This window comes from Podarcis filfolensis (assembly GCF_964270895.1).
Source record: "Podarcis filfolensis genome assembly, chromosome: 18".
NCBI classification, from domain to species: domain Eukaryota; kingdom Metazoa; phylum Chordata; class Lepidosauria; order Squamata; family Lacertidae; genus Podarcis; species Podarcis filfolensis.
Window position 1 is genome coordinate 9306908 of NC_139622.1, and position 18391 is coordinate 9325298.

The following is an 18391-nucleotide window of genomic DNA, read 5'->3' on the forward strand; positions in this document are numbered from 1 at the left end:
TGGGTTTCCCCAGCCACTCTGGGCGGCTCCCAACAGAATATTAAAAACACGATAAAACATCAAACATTAAAAACTTCCCTAAACAGGGCTGCCTTCAGATGTCTTCTAAAAGTCAGATTGTTTTTTATTTCCTTGATAGCTGGTGGGAGGGCGTTCCACAGGGCGGGTGCCACCACCGAGAAGGCTCTCTGCCTGGTTCCCTGTAACCTCACTTCTCGCAGGGAGGGAGCCATCAGAAGGCCCTTGGAGCTGGATCTCAGTGTCCGGGCTGGACGGTGGGGGTGGAGACGCTCCTTCAGGTATACAGGACCGAGGCCATTTAGGGCTTTCAGGGTCAGCACCAACACTTTGAATTGTGCTCAGAAACGTCCTGGGAGCCAATGTAGGTCTTTCAGAACCGGTGTTATATGGTCTCGGCGGCCACTCCCAGTCCCCAGTCTAGCTGCCGCATTCTGGATTAGTTGCAGTTTCCGGGTCACCTTCAAAGATAGCCCCACAGAGAACGCATTGCAGTAGTCCAAGCGGGAGATAACCAGAGCATGCACCACTCTGGAGAGACAGTCTGCGGGCAGGTAAATGAGGATGTAAGTCCCCGCAGGCTCCTCCTAATGTCTGCTTAGAATACATCAGGGAGGGGAATGTCAGGGGCCCCTGAGATCCGCTCCCCAAGTAGACTATAGTGAATTAAAATGGGAAGGTGTAGCCTCATACGAATAAGGACGCTTCCACTGTATGTGGTGAACCAGGCAGCAATGTTGGTGCCGCAGAAGAGGGGGACAGCGGAGGGAAAACGACATCCAAATGATATACACCGGCTCAGCCCGCCCCGAGCCAGCGCTTCCTGAACTCCATTAAGCAAGGTCGAGAATTTAAAAGGCAAGCAGCCGGCAGCTCGCAAATACCGAGGCAGGCAGGTGGAGGTCAGACAGGGTTGCTCACCCCTTCTCCATAAAAACGTACTCTCTGCCTGGCAAGGCAGTATAATCTGCATATGATGGCAGAAACGTATCGGGGAGGGGGGAATGCGCACACACACAAGATCACGGAACTGTAAGGCTGGAAGGGGTCCCCAAAGGTCATCCAGCCCAACCCCCATGCGACGCAGGAACCACAGCAAAAAAACCTCAGGCAGCTGGCGCCCCCAAGCTCTTTCTACAAACATGCCACCTTCCCAGGAGCTCTGTTCCACCATCAAACGGCTCTTCCATCAAAATTCCACCATCAAATTTCTTCCCGAGTCGCCGTTCTTCAATAAATCGGGGTCCCTTCCAATGCTACGGTTCTGATTCCAACACTATGTCTCTGATTCTGTTTTGCTACACCATTTACAGTGGTACCCCAGGTTACGTACGCTTCAGGTTACATACGCTTCAGGTTACAGACTCTGCTAACCCAGAAATAGTGCTTCATGTTAAGAACTTTGCTTCAGGATGAGAACAGAAATCGTGCTCCGGCGGCAGCAGGAGGCCCCATTAGCTAAAGTGGTGCTTCAGGTTAAGAAAAGTTTCAGGTTAAGAACGGACCTCTGGAACAAATTAAGTACTTAACCCGAGGTACCACTGTATGTTCCTTTTAAAAGAGTTTGCCAAGGACAAATGAAGGAACTGCTGTCTTTTTTCTACTTTCTGTAGCGTGAAACAAATGCAGTTTAAAAGAACTGATGTCTACGGACATCCCGCGGCTGAACTCTTTTATTTCGCGCACCGAAGCTTCGCCAATAAAATCGCGTTAGCCGGTACCTCTCCCGCAGCGTGGCACTTACTGGTTGTCGCTCAGGAAAGATGGTGCCGAGTACGAAGCCGATGAATAGGGCGCTTGAGTCCACCAACTGGAAGCAGAATTCTGAAACTACAAAAGAGGCAGATTCAGTAACGGGTTGCTCATAACGAGGACGACTCAAACACACAACGCGTAACTTAGCAGCAGTTACTGAGGGCTGTATCCATGTCAGAGATGTTGAAATGGACGGGCATGACTAACCATGCGATGGTCACCTCCAGGCTTGACTACTGTAATTCGCTCTACGCGGGGCTACCCTTGAAGCTGTCCCAGAAACTCCAGCGGGTGCAGAATGCTGCAGCGAGGCTCCTCACGGGGTCCCTGCCATGGGAGCATATTCACCCAGTGCTTTTCCAGCTGCACTGGCTCCCGGTGGAGTACAGGGTCAGATTTAAGGTGCTGGTTTTTACTTTTAAAGCCCTTCACGGCCTAGGACCCTCGTACCTACGGGGCCACCTCTCCCGGTATGCCCCACGGAGGACCTTAAGGTCCATATATAGCAACACCCTAGAGGTCCCGGGCCCTAAGGAAGTTAGATTAACCTCAACCAGAGCCAGGGCCTTCTCAACACTGGCTCCGGCCTGGTGGAACACTCTGTCTCATGAGACCAGGGCCCTGCGGGATCTGATTTCTTTCCGCAGGGCCTGTAAGACAGAATTGTTCCACCTGGCCTTTGGCTCAGAATCAGTGTGATTCCCTCCCACTCTTTCTTTTTCCTTTCTCCTCCTATGAAGAGATTGCTCCCTAATTGTTTTAATGTTGTATCTTAATCTTTTAAACTGTATTTTAATCAACTTGTTTTTATTATTGGTTGTTAGCCACCCTGAGCCCAGTCTTGGCTGGGGAGGGGGGGGTATAAATAAAAAATTATTATTATTATTATTATTATTATTATTATTATTATTACTATTATTATTATTAGCGCGGGTTCCCTGTCATTTCAGTGGGTCTACTCACAAGTAGAACTTAGTTGGATGCAGCCCTGACGGAGATGCAAAAACACTCAAGAAGGGTGCAAGGCAAGGCCATTGAGATGCATGTTTTGGGGAGCGAGTTCAAAGAGCTTGATAAGAGGCATGGAGGGTTGCATTTGGACCCAGACCGGAGGTCTCCAAAACTGGCAACCCCTCACTCAAGGTTTATACAAGCATCCCGCCCCGTCCCCCAAATAAATAAATACAGTCGTACCTTGGAAATCGGACGGAATCCGTTCCAGAAGTCCGATCGACTTCCAAAACGTTCGGAAACCAAATCACGGCTTCCGATTGGCTGCAGGAAGCTCCTGCAGCCAATGGGAAGCCCCGCCGGGCGTTCGGGTCCCAAAGGAAGGTTCACAAACCAGAACAGTCACTTCCGGGTTTGCGGGGTTCGGGAGCCAAAACATCCGAGTTCCAAGGCGTTTGGGATCCAAGGTACAACTGTGGATTGAAATCCAGATGTGGCGGGAGAGAGTCCTCGTGGCTCGCGAGGAGACCCTTCCCGGAGTCCGGAGAGGGCAGAGGAAGCCCCAGAGCTTCGATTGTAGCTGTGGATATTTTGGGGTACATTATTTTCGGCACGGATTGAAGAGAGGGCAGCAGAAAGGGCGATTAGCGGGGGCTTCCCACTTTACGTGATTTCACTTATGCATGTGTGGAGCCCGGAACGCAACCGTGTAATTGGGGGGACACCCTGTGTGCCAAACCCAGGAGATGACATCAGTTCCTGGTACCAATTACTCTGGAGCCGAACAATACAGTAAAACTCTGAGGTCCAGCTCCGAGGGCCTTCTGGCAGTTCCCTCCTTGTGAGAAGCGAGGTTACAGGGAACCAGGCAGAGGGCCTTCTCGGTAGTGGCACCCTCCCTGCGGAACGCCCTCCCACCAGATGTCAAGGAAATAAGCAACTATCTGACTTTTAGAAGACATCGGAAGGCAGCCCTGTCTAGGGAAGTTTTTAATGTTTGATGTTTTATTGTGTTTTTAATATTCTCTTGGGAGCCACCCAGAGTGGCTAGTGAAACCCAACCAGATGGGCAGGGTATAAATAATAAATTATTAGTATTATTATTTTTACTCACCTCTAGGGTGGGCATGCTTAGTTGGGCCGGCAGGGTGGGCACCCCGCAAAACATGTTGACCGGCTGCTGGTGTGTGCAAGGCGGGTGGAAGCTTTTCCCGCCATCCATGGTGAGGGCCGAAGAGGGCATCAGACTTCTTGCCGCCTCATGGAGGAAGCCGGGGGTGAAACGAGAGGTCCCGACTGCTGCGTGGTGGAGGAGGAAAGGAGAGCAAGAGGCTTCACCGGCACCCTCCTAGCTGCAACATGCCCTAAAAGAGCGAAGGAAGGAGGAAGAAAGGCAGGCGTTAAAGACGCTTTATTGTCCTGTAACATGAGTCTAATGCTCAACATCAAAAAATGAAGATCATGGCCACTGGGCCCATCACCTCCTGGCAAATAGAAGGGGAAGAAATGAAGGCAGTGAGAGATTTTACTTTCTTGGGCTCCATGATCACTGCAGATGGTGACAGCAGCCACGGAATTAAAAGACGCCTGCTTCTTGGGAGAAAAGCAATGACAAACCTAGACAGCATCTTAAAAAGCAGAGACATCACCTTGCCAACAAAGGTCCGTATAGTTAAAGCTCTGGTTTTCCCAGTAGTGATGTATGGAAGTGAGAGCTGGACCATAAAGAAGGCTGATCGCTGAAGAATGGATGCTTTTGAATTCTGGTGCTGGAGGAGACTCTTGAGAGTCCCATGGACTGCAAGATCAAACCTCTCCATTCTGAAGGAAATCAGCCCTGAGTGCTCACTGGAAGGACAGATCCTGAAGCTGAGGCTCCAAGACTTTGGCCACCTCAGGAGAAGAGAAGACTCCCTGGAAAAGACCCTGGTGTTGGGAAAGATGGAGGGCGCAAGGAGAAGGGGACGACAGAGGACGAGATGGTGGGACAGTGTTCTCGAAGCTACCAGCATGAGTTTGACCAAACTGCAGGAGGCAGTGGAAGACAGGAGTGCCTGGCATGCTCTGGTCCAGGGGGTCACGAAGAGTCGGACACGACTAAATGACTAAACAACAACAACATACAAAATTATAAAACATACCACACAAAATTATCACAAATACAATCTTACTGGACTTCCATCAGCACCTCTGGTAATCTTCCGTCTTACATCACTTCTTATGCATTTCCTAACTTAATACTGTCTTTATGTCTCTTAACCTATCTTCTCTCCATTTCCATTTTATCAATATTTCCATTAATACTTCTCACAGAACTTCTTGCAAACCTACAAACGTCATCTGATCATCACAAATACTTTTCAAGTAGTCAGTAAATTTACTCCAGTCTTCGGTAAACTTCTGGTCCCGCCGGTTTCGGATCCTTCCTGTTAGTTTGCCTCATTCTACAATTTCATTCAACCAGTATGGGTGGAGAAAGCTGATTTGATGCGTGTTGGGGTTGAGACACCTGTAGGGCTTGCAGGTTCTCCCAACCCTGGGCTGTGTGTTAGAAGCGTGGAGTGGGAAGGGACCCCAAGGGTCATCCAGTCTGACCCCCTGCATTGCAGGAATCTCAGCCACAGCTTCCATGGCAAATGGGCATCCAACCTCTGCTTAAAAACACCCAAGGAAGGAGAGTCCCCCACCTCCCGAGGGAGACCGTAGTGGCGCTCCAGCAGAGAGCACCTTCCCGCAGTTCACAATCCCTCCAATTTCGTGGAGAACCCACAGCCACAGTGGCTGCCCTCAACCTCCATTGCCGGAGGCTGAATGCTGGGGATCCCAAGTCAGGAGAGCACTGCTGCGACGGCGGTGAGGTCCCCCTCCTGCCCGTTTCCCCCCAAAGTTTGGCTGCTGCGCGAACACGTCACAGGCCTCTGGTCGGAGCTAGGGTCTCTCTGAGGAGATTTCACCCCTCCCATATCCAAGAATCTGCTGGTGTTCTCTGCTGATTCTCGAGAGAGGAGGGGGCAGTTTCTGCTCTCTACTTATTCCGCTCCAGCCTCACATCAAAGAGAGAGAGAGAGACTGAGTGTTAGAGAGAGATCATGTGTATAGATAAGGTTGCTGCTAAGAGCAGCTGCAGACAGTGCAGTTCAGCATTTTCGTTTAGACCTCATTTAGCTCTGTACATAGTTGTGTATTATAGTTGTAGATAGAATAAAAGAAGATATTCTACAGAGCTGCTCTCCGAGTCGTTTATGCTCTGCTATACTCTGCTGTGCAACGACTGTCTTCTTGTAGAAGTGAATCCGATGCTCAAAACTCTAAGCTGTGAGTCCACAGCACTTTGACCTGTTCCCGTGCAGAAGGTGGTCTCTGGAAGTGCTACCCAGCTCGCCTAGCCCAGTCGGGGCTGAAGTGTGTGAGTCCAGTTGGTGGCACTGGCTCAAGGGCGATGCTGACACTCTCCTGATGTTCAGATAAGGGTCTTGCACCACAGGGCCTGGGAACAACTCCACATGATGCGCCAGAGCTCCGAGGCAAGAGTCTGTGGCCTGGGGAACAGCCGGTTTCGCAGATCAACTGCCGCCACCACCTCTGCCTTGAGGTCTAAAATGCCTGGCATTCCTTAGAAAGTGACAAAGCTACGTCGCCGGGGCTGATTTCGCAAGAAGGGTTTCCCCTTCTGTCTGCGTCAAACAAAAAGAGAAACCAGCTGCGCGAGGGCAGCCAAAGGTACCCGAAGATTTGCAGGAACTCTGCTGTGAACTCTCACCATTAACAACTTCCATTCCAGACGAACGGCTCACCTTTAAAAAGGCCAAGCTAGTGATGTATGGAAGTGAGAGCTGGACCATAAAGAAAGCTGATCGCCGAAGAATGGATGCTTTTGAATTATGATGCTGGAGGAGACTCTTGAGAGTCCCATGGACTGCAAGAAGATCAAACCTCTCCATTCTGAAGGAAATCAGCCCTGAGTGCTCACTGGAAGGACAGATCCTGAAGCTGAGGCTCCAATACTTTGGCCTCCTCATGAGAGAGCGGTACAGAAATGAATAGTAATAAGAAATCTCATTGTAAAAAAGAAATGGCGCCCGGACGTTCCATTGTGGCGAATGCAACCTAGGTTTTAAGGTGCCATTTGGTGATTAGTTTATACAGTGGTACCTCGGGTTAAGTACTTAATTCGTTCCAGAGGTCTGTACTTAACCTGAAACTGTTCTTAACCTGAAGCACCACTTTAGCTAATGGGGCCTCCTGCTGCTGCTGCTCCGCCGGAGCACGATTTCTGTTCTTATCCTGAAGCAAAGTTCTTAACCTGAAGCACTATTTTTGGGTTAGCGGAGTCTGTAACCTGAAGCGTATGTAACCCGAAGCGTATGTAACCCGAGGTACCACTGTATATCTGAGTTTCTAATACTGAAAAGATGAGGTGTCAAAGACAGACAGAGAGAGGGGGTTAACGTCACAAACTTTTGCCTCTTCCCCACTAAGTGGTTTCATCCCCATGGCATGCGGCCCCCGACAGATCACTGCTAACGGATTCTGGCCCCCAGGAGGGAATACGCCTTCCAGCTTGGCTCAACAGGACAAGCCTTCCTGAGAGCCAGCTAGCCTGATTTTCTACAGGTCCACTCCTCTCACCTGTGTAGGAAAGTGATTACCATATTTTTTGCTCTATAAGACTCACTTTTTCCCTCCTAAAAAGTAAGGGGAAATGTGTGTGTGCGTCTTATGGAGCGAATGCAGGCTGCACAGATATCCCAGAAGCCAGAACAGCAAGAGGGATTGCTGCTTTCGCTGCACAGCGATCCCTCTTGCTGTTCTGGCTTGTGAGATTCAGAATGTTTTTTTTCTTGTTTTCCTCCTCCAAAAACTAGGTGCGTCTTGTGGTCTGGTGAGTCTTATAGAGCGAAAAATACGGGGTTTCCATTGTGCCTTGGTTCATGCACTGAAGAAGGCCGTCTGGAAGTCACCGTCCCGTCACCGTCCCCCCACTCACTGCTGGGAACCACATGCACCCCCAGCTTAGCACTGTGCCCAGAGTCCTTTGCCAGCATTTCCCGCTTCGAGGTGCCCAGGCTTTGCCAACGCTCAGCCTTTCCCGCTTCTAGGCGCTCTGCAAGCAAAACCTAGGAAGTTTGCAGAAGCCGCATCCATAGTATCGCAGAACTGTCGAGGCGGAAGGGACACCGAGGGTCATCCAGTCCAACCCCCTGCGATGCAGGAACCTTTTGCCTAACACGGGGCTGGAACCCCCGACCCCCGAGAGTGAGTGTCTTGGGCTCTACCAGACTGGAATCGGAGCTGGGAAAGCGGGGGGGAGAGAGGAGGAAGACACCGAATAATTTTGGCCAATCGGTGCCAAAGGAGGACAGAACTTTCTTTACGTATGCTACAACAGCAGCAAGAATACTTATTGCAAAGTATTGGAAGACACAAGATCTACCCACCCTGGAAGAATGGCAGATGAAGGTGATTGACTATATGGAACTGGCGGAAATGACTGGCAGAATCCGAGACCAGGGAGAAGAGTCGGTGGAAGAAGATTGGAAGAAATTTAAAGTTTATTTACAGAAACATTGTAAAATTAAGGAACGTTAGAAGGATGTTGGAATGAAGTTACGTGGTTCTAGCAGAAATGTTATAAAGGATTAAGTAAAAATAGATTGTTAATTGGTGAGAATGTAAAGTTATATTATATTAAGATAAATTATTAGGATGAAAACAAAGATGGAAAGGATTTGTGAAATAGCTAATTGAACTAGAATACAAAAAAGGGAGGTGTGAGGAGGTCAAGGAAACAAGCAAATGAAAGATAAGTTATGGAAGGATTGATTTGACTTTTTTTTAAATTGTTTTTATTCTTCTGGGTTTTTTTTGTTCTTCTTTTTTGTTTTTTTTGTTTTTTGGGGTTTTTTTCTCTTTATTTTTGTAATCTTTCAAAACCTCAATAAATATTATTTAAAAAAAAATTAAAAAAGGAAGACACCGAATAATTTAAGGTTTGGGAAGCTTTAAATCTCTCGCTTGGCTTTCTTCCTAAGCGAACGACACATGGCTTGTCCTTTACGAGCAAAGCCATCTCCTTTTTTACGACGCCGTTAAAAGAACGCAGCTAAAAGACACTAGCTGTTTAAAAGGTGTCAGTCTGTGTTCTTGAAAGATGTCCAGCCGTTCCCAGCTGCTGGGGCCGCCGATGTCCTTTCTCATTACAGTGGTACCTCGGGTTACATACACTTCAGGTTACATACGCTTTAGGTTACAGACTCCGCTAACCCAGAAATAGTGCTTCGGGTTAAGAGCTTTGCTTCAGGATGAGAACAGAAATCGTGTTCCGGCGGCGCGGCAGCAGCAGGAGGCCCCATTAGCCCATCATTGGACGGGCGGGGGGAGAAATCTGAGCATTTTTAAAAAAATGTTCAAGTTTCTAGCCCTCAAGCCGCTGGGACGATATACCTGTGGCGTGGAATCTCACAAAAGAGGAGGCCAGTTCTTTTTTCTCTTTTCCTATTTTGAAAACGGCGTTCCAGGTTCCCGGGAGCAGAGCAGATTATGAATAGATTATGCAAAACCACCGTATGGAGGCAACCGTTCTGCACTATTCATGCAGGACGAAGAAGCGGAAAAAGAAATATCTCTCTGTACAGACAGGGGTTCGGGTTCGAGAAAGGTGAACTCGGACTTACGGTAGATTCCCCCCCCCCCTCAAAGGCAGCCAGATGGTGGTGCCTTTGATAGGATCACAGAACTGTCAAGCTGGGAGGGACCCCCAGAGGTCATCCAGTCCAACCTCCTTCCAATGCAGGAACCTCAACTATAGCACCCAAGACAGGTGGGCTCATCTCTTTATCTCTTCTTCTTTTATACCCCAACCTTCCTCCACAAGGGGTGTCGCACCTCCCCCTGCTTGCCTCCTCACAGCAACCCTGTGAGGTAGGCCAGGGCGTACAGCAGGATTGGGAGACTTTTTCTCAGGCTGAGGGCTGAATTCCCAACCGGGGGGGCCACATACCAGTGGCTGGCAGGGCCAGAGGGGAAAGTGGGTAGGTGCAATTGAAGGCAGATCTCACTCTTGTACAGTAGGCTTGTTTCTAAACACACAAACTTCTCTATCCTCCATCCAAGCCAGGGGTAGGCAACCCAAGGCTCGTGGGCCGGATGCAGCCCAATCGCCTTCTCAATCCAGCCTGTGGACGGTCCGGGAATCAGCGTGTTTTTACATGAGTAGAATGTGTCCTTTTATTTAAAATGCATCTCTGGGTTATTTGTGGGGCATAGGAATTGGTTCTTTTTTTTTTCTTCCAAAATATAGTCCGGCCCCCCACAAGGTCTGAGGGACAGTGGGCCAGCCCCCTGCTGAAAAAGTTTGCTGACCCCTGATCCAAGCCAACAAAGAGTTCGAAAACATGTTCTAGCCAGGCCAAACCACCAAAGGAGAATCCACTGGCTTCCTAGAGTCCTTCTGCTGGGCGGGGGGGTAGCTCTATAAATGCAGGAACCAGACTTATTGCTCCATTGTAAAAAGGTAAAGGGTATAGAACCCCTGGATGGTTAAGTCCAGTCAAAGGCGACTCTGGGGTTGCGGCGCTCATCTCGCTTTCAGGCCAAGGGAGCCGGTGTTTGTCCGCAGACAGCTTTCCGGGTCATGTGGCCATCAGGACTAAACCGCTTCTGGTGCAACGGGACACCGTGACGGAAACCAGAGCGCACGGAAACGCCGTTTGCCTTCCCGCCACAGCAGTACCTATTTATCTACTTGCACTGGTGTGCTTTCAAACTGCTAGGTTGGCAGGAGCTGGGACAGAGTAACGGGAGCTCACCCCGTCGCGGGGATTCAAACTGCCAACCTTCCGATCGGCAAGCCCAAGAGGCTCAGTGGTTTAGACCACAGTGCCACCCACGTCCACTGAGGCCAATACTGTCAACACGGCAGGCAGGGGCTCTCCTCTCTTGCAGACCGGGAGTTTCTCCCAGCCCTGCCAGGAGAGGCCAAGGATTGAAGTTGGGGCCTTCTGCACGCATAGCAGATGTTCTGCCACAGAGCCGTGCTGATCCAATTGAGCTTCCATGTTCCATGGCACCGTACCTGAAAGGACAGGTGCAAAAGGCGAATGGGGTAGGCCTGCTACTTTTTGTATTTGTGAATTTCTCAGCAGCTAGAGATGGTCAGAAAAGTGGAACGAGGCAAATTCTTGGTGCTTGCAATTCTTTATTTCTACACCTGCAATGGAGTCTTTTTCTCTTTTTTTAGCCACTACTTCTACTTTTTAATACAGGTTTGCTCCTCCTTCCCCTTCCCCCCTCCTTTTCCCAACTTTGCAAGAGCTTTTGATAGGAAATCTGCAGCCGGCGATTCCCGTAAGAGCAGCTTAAGCCGGGCTTCCTTTACTTACGTTTTACGAAGGGTAACTTATTATGAAGAGTATAAAATCAATAGCGCAGAGGGAGGGAGAGAGAGAGAGAGATAAGAAAAAGGGACCTCCCTGTTATTATCTGCTTTGCCACCCGCTCCTGGAACACTTAAGATTTTCAATTTAGGGTGAACCTTCCTTCAACAGAGAACACTCGCTCTAATTGAGAAAGTTTGCCTGGTTATACCGGAGGCGAGCGGAGCAGAGAAATTCCAGAACAGCAGCGAGGGGGGGGGGGGAATAAAAATTCCGTTTCAAGTTTCTAGCCCTCAAGCTGGAAAGGGAACTGAGAAAGTATATTATCAGCAACAGCCGGGGGAAATGTCAGAATCTCGTGGTAGACCAAGTTTCTGAAGCTGAGGCGAGTGGGATTTTGCTTTGACCTGCACAGGTTAAGCAAGCTGAGCAAATTCACGCCATTTATTCTACCTTTGCCAAAGACAACAGGAGACATTAGCGAGCTTGCTCCTGTGTGCAGCGTGTCAGCATTAGGGGCTGAGGGGAAAGAGAATAAAAAGAAAATAACCCATTGTCTTAATCCCCTAGGCCTGATCGCTTGGAGAAAAGGTCTTGCTCGCCATGGGAGCTTCCAGGAGTCTGCAGCACAGAACCATCACTTCGTTCTACGCTCCAAATGCAGTTTGAATAATTCTCTCCCCCACGAATTTGCCCAATTCTCTTTTAAAGCCATTCAGGTTGGCAGCTGTCCTTGCCTCCTGCGGAGGGAGTTCCACAGTTTAACTCTGGACTGCGTGAAAAAGGACATTTACCTGTCCCAATAAATCGGATGCCCTTTATAATTTTATAAACGTCTTCCTTGCCCTACAAAGCCCCAAACGCTGCAACCTCGGTTGCCCTTTTCGGAACCTTTTCCGACTCTGCAATATCCCTTTTGAGGAGAGGCGACCAGAACGCCCCGCAACACTCCAAACACGGTTGCGCCACAAGCTTGTATAAGGGCATTAATGACATCAGCGCTTTTACTTTCAGTTCCTTTCCTACTGATCCCTAGTGTGGAATTTGCTTTTTTTCTGCAGCTGCCACACACTGGGCGGAAATCTTCATCAATCCAAGGCTCCTGGGTCAGCCAACACTAGTACAGACACACACACACACACACATATATATATACAGCGGTACCTCGGGTAAAGTACTTAATTCGTTCCGGAGGTCCGTTCTTAACCTGAAGCACCACTTTAGCTAATGGGGCCCCCTGCTGCCGGAGCACGATTTCTGTTCTCATCCTGAAGCAAAGTTCTTAACCCGAGGTACTATTTCTGGGTTAATGGAGTCTGTAACCTGAAGCGTATGTAACCCAAGGTACCACTGTACTTGCCGCAACATCACTCTGAACCGTGTAGGCCAGTGACTTTCAACCGTTGTGCCGTGGCACCCTGGGGTGCCTAGAATGATGGTCAGGGGTGCCGCAGGCAACACTGGCCTCTGTCCCTCTTTCCTTCACTCCCTCCTCTGATGCCCTCTCGCGTCTCTGCCTCCCAAAGGCTTGTATGGCTGTTTGTTGCAGCAGGCCTGGCTGCAAGCTCCCCAGGTGAATGGTGCCTCTGGGGCTGGCCAGGGGGTGCTGGGTGCCAGGGGCTGAGGCGGCCTCGGAGTAAGCAAGCAAGCGGGCAAGGGAGCCCAACCAAGCCAATCTGCCAGCCCTTGCTGTTAGGAATGGGCAGACAAATGGGAGGCCAGGCAAACAGGTAAGCACTATGCTGGCGTTTCTTGTGCTTGCTGTGGGCAAGGCCTGCCTGGGAGCTGAGTGCCCAGCGCTGAGTTGGAGGCTTTCTGCTGTGCAGGCCCGGCAGCGCCCACTGCTGCCCTCCAAGGTAAGGTGCTGGCCTCTGGCCTGTCTCCATTGGGCCACTAAGACTCGGGAAAATCATCTTCCCAGGCCCCTGCGGGGCAGTGCAAGGAGGCACCTCTCTTTGGGCGAAGCTCAGAGACCAGGGGCAGCAGCAGCGGCTGCCCTGAGGACTCCCAAGAAGAGGGGAGAGGAGAGGAGGCCGAGGGAACATTCCACAAGGGAGGGTGTTCGGAAAAGGGTGAGGGGCTTCCAGCTCTGCAGGGAAGGGGGGGGGACATAACTGGGCTCCTGAGCCCCACAGGGGTGCTGCAGAAAAAGAATGTATTTGGACAAGGGAGCCGTGGACTCAAAAACTGAAAACCTCTGGCCATTTTGCTCAGTTCGGCGAGCTCCTTTTTGCTTTAGCCTCCCCGAACGATTGCAGGGACGCTTCCTGGACGCCCGAAATGTTTCTCCGGCCGTGCGAACGGAGCGGTGAGCCTCCCGAGCAGCGAGACTCTTGCTGAGCCAGCGTTCCCTAACCGGCACAATATGATCCCTCCGGGGCAATACTCGATTGCCCAGTGTGTGTTTAGAGGGGTGCCCAGCAGCTTCCAAAGAGGCAGCGTTTAATTATCCCAGCTGATAAGCTCTCAGCCGGCTCTGATAGATGGGACCAGGGGCAGAGCGACGGTAAAAAGAAAACATGCTGCGAACCCGAAGGGTCAGGGTGGGGAGTAGTGATTTATACGTTCTGAAAATGCACGTGGTACAGCTCTTCCCCCAAGGGCCGTGCCGTTTCGGAGAACGCAGTTGGCGGGAAACTGGAGTTTTAGTGCTTCGCCAGCAGTACGCAGCGCAGGGAATACTTGCCTCACCTGTGGGAGGATCACAGAGTTGCAGAGTTGGAAGGGGCCCCCAGAGGTCATCCAGCCCAACCCCCTTCCAATGCAGGAACCTCAACTAAAGCACCCAAGACAGGTGGGCTCATCTCTTTATCTGTTCTTTTATACCCCAACCTTCCTCCAAGGTGTGTCGCCTACCCTGTGAGGTAGGCCAGGGAATACAGCAGGGTTGGGGGAACTTTTTCTCAGGCTGAGGGCTGAATTCCCAACCGGGGGGGGGCACATACCAGTGGCTGGCAGGGCCAGAGGGGAAAGTGGGTAGGTGCAAGGAAGGCAGAACTCACATTTGTATAGAAGGCTAGTTTCTAAACACACAACCTTCTCTATTCTCCATCCAAGTCAACAAAGAGGGTCATGTACAGTGGTACCTCGGGTTACATACGCTTCAGGTTACAGACTCCGCTAACCCAGAAATAGTGCTGCTTCAGGTTAAGAACTTTGATTCAGGATGAGAACAGAAATTGTGCTCCGGCGGCGCGGCAGCAACAGGGGGCCCCATTAGCTAAAGTGGTGCTTCAGGTTAAGAACAGTTTCAGGTTAAGTACAGACCCCCGGAACGAATTAAGTACTTAACCTGAGGTACCACTGTCGTCTAAAACCCACCCCCACCATGTAGGAATCCCAACTGAACATATTCTAGCTTCCGTCTGGGAGAGGCTGGTTAGGCCCACCCAGGGGACATGGGAAGAAGGGGGGAGCGTTCATACACGCACTGCTACGTAGAAGGGGCTGTGGCTCGGTGACAGAGCACTGCTTCGTACACAGAAAGCCCCGGGTTCAAAACCCCAAGCATCTCCAGTTCTGACTCAACACATCTTTCTATGTACCTATTTAAAGCAGTGCTTTATTCTGAGTAATGAGGACTAGCATCTTGCTTTGTTTTTAGGGAAAGGAGCCTTGCTCAGTGCCGGAACATCTGCTTTGCATGCAGAAGGCCGCAGGGTCCGATCCGCGATAGCTCAATCCCAGGTAAGGCTGCGAAACGCACCCCACACCCACAAGCCTGGAAGCTGCTGCTGCCAGTCAGTGCAGACAATATCAAGCTATATGGACCATTGATCTGACCCGGGAGAAGACAGCTTCTTGTCTCCACTGAAGTAAGTCTGGCAGACCTAAATCGTTTTACCGTATTTTTCGCCCTATAGGACGCACTTTTCCCCCTCCAAAAATGAAGGGGAAGTGTGTGTGCGTCCTATGGGGCGAATGCAGGCTTTTGCTGAAGCCTGGAGAGCGAGAGGCGTCGGTGCGCACCAACACCTCTCGCTCTCCATGCTCCAGGAAGCTATCCGCAAGCCTTGCGTGCCCGGGGGGAGTTCCCCCGGGCGCGCAAGGCTTGCAGGCGGCAGCCTGCAGCGCGGAGCACGAGGCGCCCTTCGGAGGACGCCCCGTGCTTCGCGCAGGTGTCGGCAAGCCTTGCGCACCCGGGGGATCTCCCCCCGGGAGCGCAAGGCTTGCGGGTGGCAGCCTGCAGCGCGGAGCATGGGGCGCCCTCCGGAGGACGTCCCGTGCTTCACACAGGTGTCCGCAAGCCTTGCGCGCCCGGGGGAACTCCCCCCGGGAGCGCAAGGCTTGCGGGCGGTAGCCTGCAGCGCGGAGCACGGGGCGCCCTCCAGAGGACGCCCCGTGCTTTGCGCAGGTGTCCGCAGCCTGCCGCCCGGCGCGTAGGGCGCCTTGAAGCAAAGCGCCCCTCGCGCCGGGCAGACATCCGCAGCGTAGGGAGCCCTGCAGGAGTTCCCACAGGGCTCCCCACGCTGCGGATAGCAGCCTGTCACCCGACGCGCGGGGCGCCCTGAAGCAGAGCGCCCCTCGCGCCGGGCAGACATCGGCCAGCCCCACAAGCTTGGGGGACAGCGGGGAGGCGCAGCGCCGCCATCCCACTGTTCCCCAACCTGGTTTTTGGGGGGAAATAAAGGGAAATTTTTTTCCCTTTATTTCCCCCCCCAAAAAGTAGGTGTGTCCTATGGGACGGAGTGTCCTATGGGACGAAAAATACGGTACTTCTGGTGCAACCTGAAGTCTCAGGGTGGGTTGAATCAACTAAAAATACACTTTTATGAAAGGGGGGGCCAATCAATAAACCATGAAACAGACGCAATAAAAGCATAATACGTTGCAGCTAAGAATTGTGTCTGCAGGGAGGGCGACTAAGAATTCATAGGTCAGGATATAAGGATAAACGTTAAGAAGAACTTTGAGGCGGCAACAGCTGCTCAGCGGTGGAACGGATGCCCTCGAAAGGTTGTAATCAGAGGTTTGATGGCCGTCTGTCCTTTCGCTGGGATCCCTGCATTGCAGGAGGTTGGACTGGATGACCTTCAGGGGGCCCCTTACAATGCCAAGATCCCGTAATTCTATGAGGAGGGTGCCCCCTTTTCTAAATCCCGCACAGAGGGCAAAGGAGCAACCTCAATTGGCAACGTGGCTTTTACCCGTCGCCCGCCGGTGCCCAAGCCTACAAGCGCTGCCAACAATGTCCTCATCTGCTACAAGCTCACACCGGTTGCTCCTTTTGCTGAGAAAGCAGCTTGAGAAAAAGGTCTCTGTATAGGTAAAGGCCAGGACTAGCCGCCTGAGAAACAGTTTCTACACAAATGCAATTCTGGTTCTAAACGCAGCATAAGGGGTCTCTATAGTATAGTGTATTTTAAAATGGGGTTTCAGAGTTTTTAGGGGGTTTTGAATGGTTTATGTAGTTTTTCAATTTCATTGCTCTGCATGGGACAATGACAATAAAGATATCATTAATAATAATAATAATAATAATAATAATAATAATAATAATTTATTATTTGTACCCCGCCCATCTGGCTGGGTTTTCCCAGCCACTCTGGGCAGCTTCCACAGAAACCAAAAATACACTAAAATATCACACATTAAAAACTTCCCTGAACAGGGCTGCCTTAAGATGTCTTCTGAATGTCAGGTAGTTGTTTATCGCTTTGACATCTGATGGGAGGGCGTTCCACAGGGCGGGTGCCACTACCAAGAAGGCCCTCTGCCTGGTTCCCTGTAGCTTTGCTTCTCGCAATGAGGGAACCGCCAGAAGGCCCTCGGGAGATGGACATCAGTGTCCGGGCAGAACGATGGGGGTGGAGACGCTCCTTCAGGTATACTGGGCTGAGGCCGTTTAGGGCTTTAAAAGTCAACACCAGCACTTTGAATTGTGCTCGGAAACATTCTGCCTCCATCTCCCTGGCCCTGTCAGTAGAGGAACCTTTGAGAATCGCTCACCAACACAATACTCTTCAATATACAAACTCGGCCCTCCTGATGTTTTGAGACTACAGTTCCCATCATCCCTGACTACTGGTCCTGTTAGCTAGGGATGGTGGGAGTTGTAGCCCCAAAACATCTGGAGGGCCGAGTTTGCCTAGGCCTGTTTTAAGCCAACCAGCCAGGAGATGAGCAACCAGATTGCCACTCAAAATTTGACGGCAGAGGAAAAACCACAGAGGCTGCCTCTCCAGACTCCAAAAACGCTAGGAAAAGACGACAAACAAGCAGGCAAGCAACTTTCAAACATGGCAAGCCTTTTAACTCTGACTTCCTCAAGGCAACTTCTGCATTTGCAGAGGAGCAATTTTTTTTTACCAGCGCAAGGTTCGCTGGCTCGCCGCTGCTTGATTCTGGGTTAGCTGCTCAAGGATGAGCTTTTTGCTCTTTCGTGAGTTTCTACCAGAGGTCCCCCGAAGATGCAAAATGGCATTTGCAAACTCCGCGACCCAGCCTCGGATGACACAGAGCCTCCGGGAAGATTTCCGCTGGCTGATAAGTACGGCCCGCAGTCAGATCTTATCTGGGATGTCGTAGCCACACATCTCTGACTGGCTGCGGCTACCGATTCCATGTCAGGACAGAAAACCCGCAGGATGCGTTCCTGGGCAGTGAGATCTGACTTCCTGGAAATCCCAGCTCTCTTTAAAAATAGTCCCTAGCTGAATGGCTCCTGATCAGGAATACTGCGCCAGTGGATTTCCTGCACCGGGCTGCACAGCTGGACTTGGCGAGCTTTGATGCCATTTTGGGGAAACCAACGAGCACAATCTGGGCACGAGAGCAACACTCTCCTCTCCTGGGGTTTCCGGCAACTGGGAACCCGAACCGCTCTCGAAGGCAGAGACAGAGCACAGACAGAGTGGCAAGCAGCCCTCAATAGCCCTCTTCTCCTCCATGAATTTGCCCGATCTTCTTTTAAAGCCATCCAAATTGGCAGTCACCATTGCGTCCAGTGGGAGAGAGTTCCGCAGTTTAACTCTCTCTAGGGCCTCAGGCAGGGACGCGGGTGGCGCTGCGGGTTAAACCACAGAGCCTAGGACTTGCCGATCAGAAGGTCAGCAGTTCGAATCCCCGCAATGACGGGTTGAGCTCCCGTTCCTCGGTCCCTGCTCCTGCCAACCTAGCAGTTCGAAAGCACGTCAAAGTGCAAGTAGATAAATAGGTACCACTCCGGCGGGAAGGTAAACGGCATTTCCGTACGCTGCTCTGGTTCACCAGAAGTAGCTTAGTCATGGTGGCCACATGACCCAGAAGCTGTACGCCGGCTCCCCCTGCCAATAAAGCAAGATGAGCGCCGC

General features: G+C 51.1%; 1 protein-coding gene across 2 annotated transcripts in view; it reads right to left on the bottom strand.

Moving 5' to 3' along the window:
- Positions 1-18391, bottom strand: part of SBNO2 (strawberry notch homolog 2) — a 102331-nt gene that overhangs the window by 72958 nt on the left and 10982 nt on the right. For both annotated transcript variants that reach the window (XM_083594366.1, XM_083594367.1), the window contains 2 exons: positions 3839-4088; positions 1763-1848 (listed from right to left, as the gene is read on the bottom strand). In XM_083594366.1, coding sequence (XP_083450492.1) covers positions 1763-1848; positions 3839-3967 — 215 coding nt within the window. In that variant the 5' untranslated portion in view covers positions 3968-4088. The remainder of the gene's footprint in view (positions 1-1762; positions 1849-3838; positions 4089-18391) is intronic.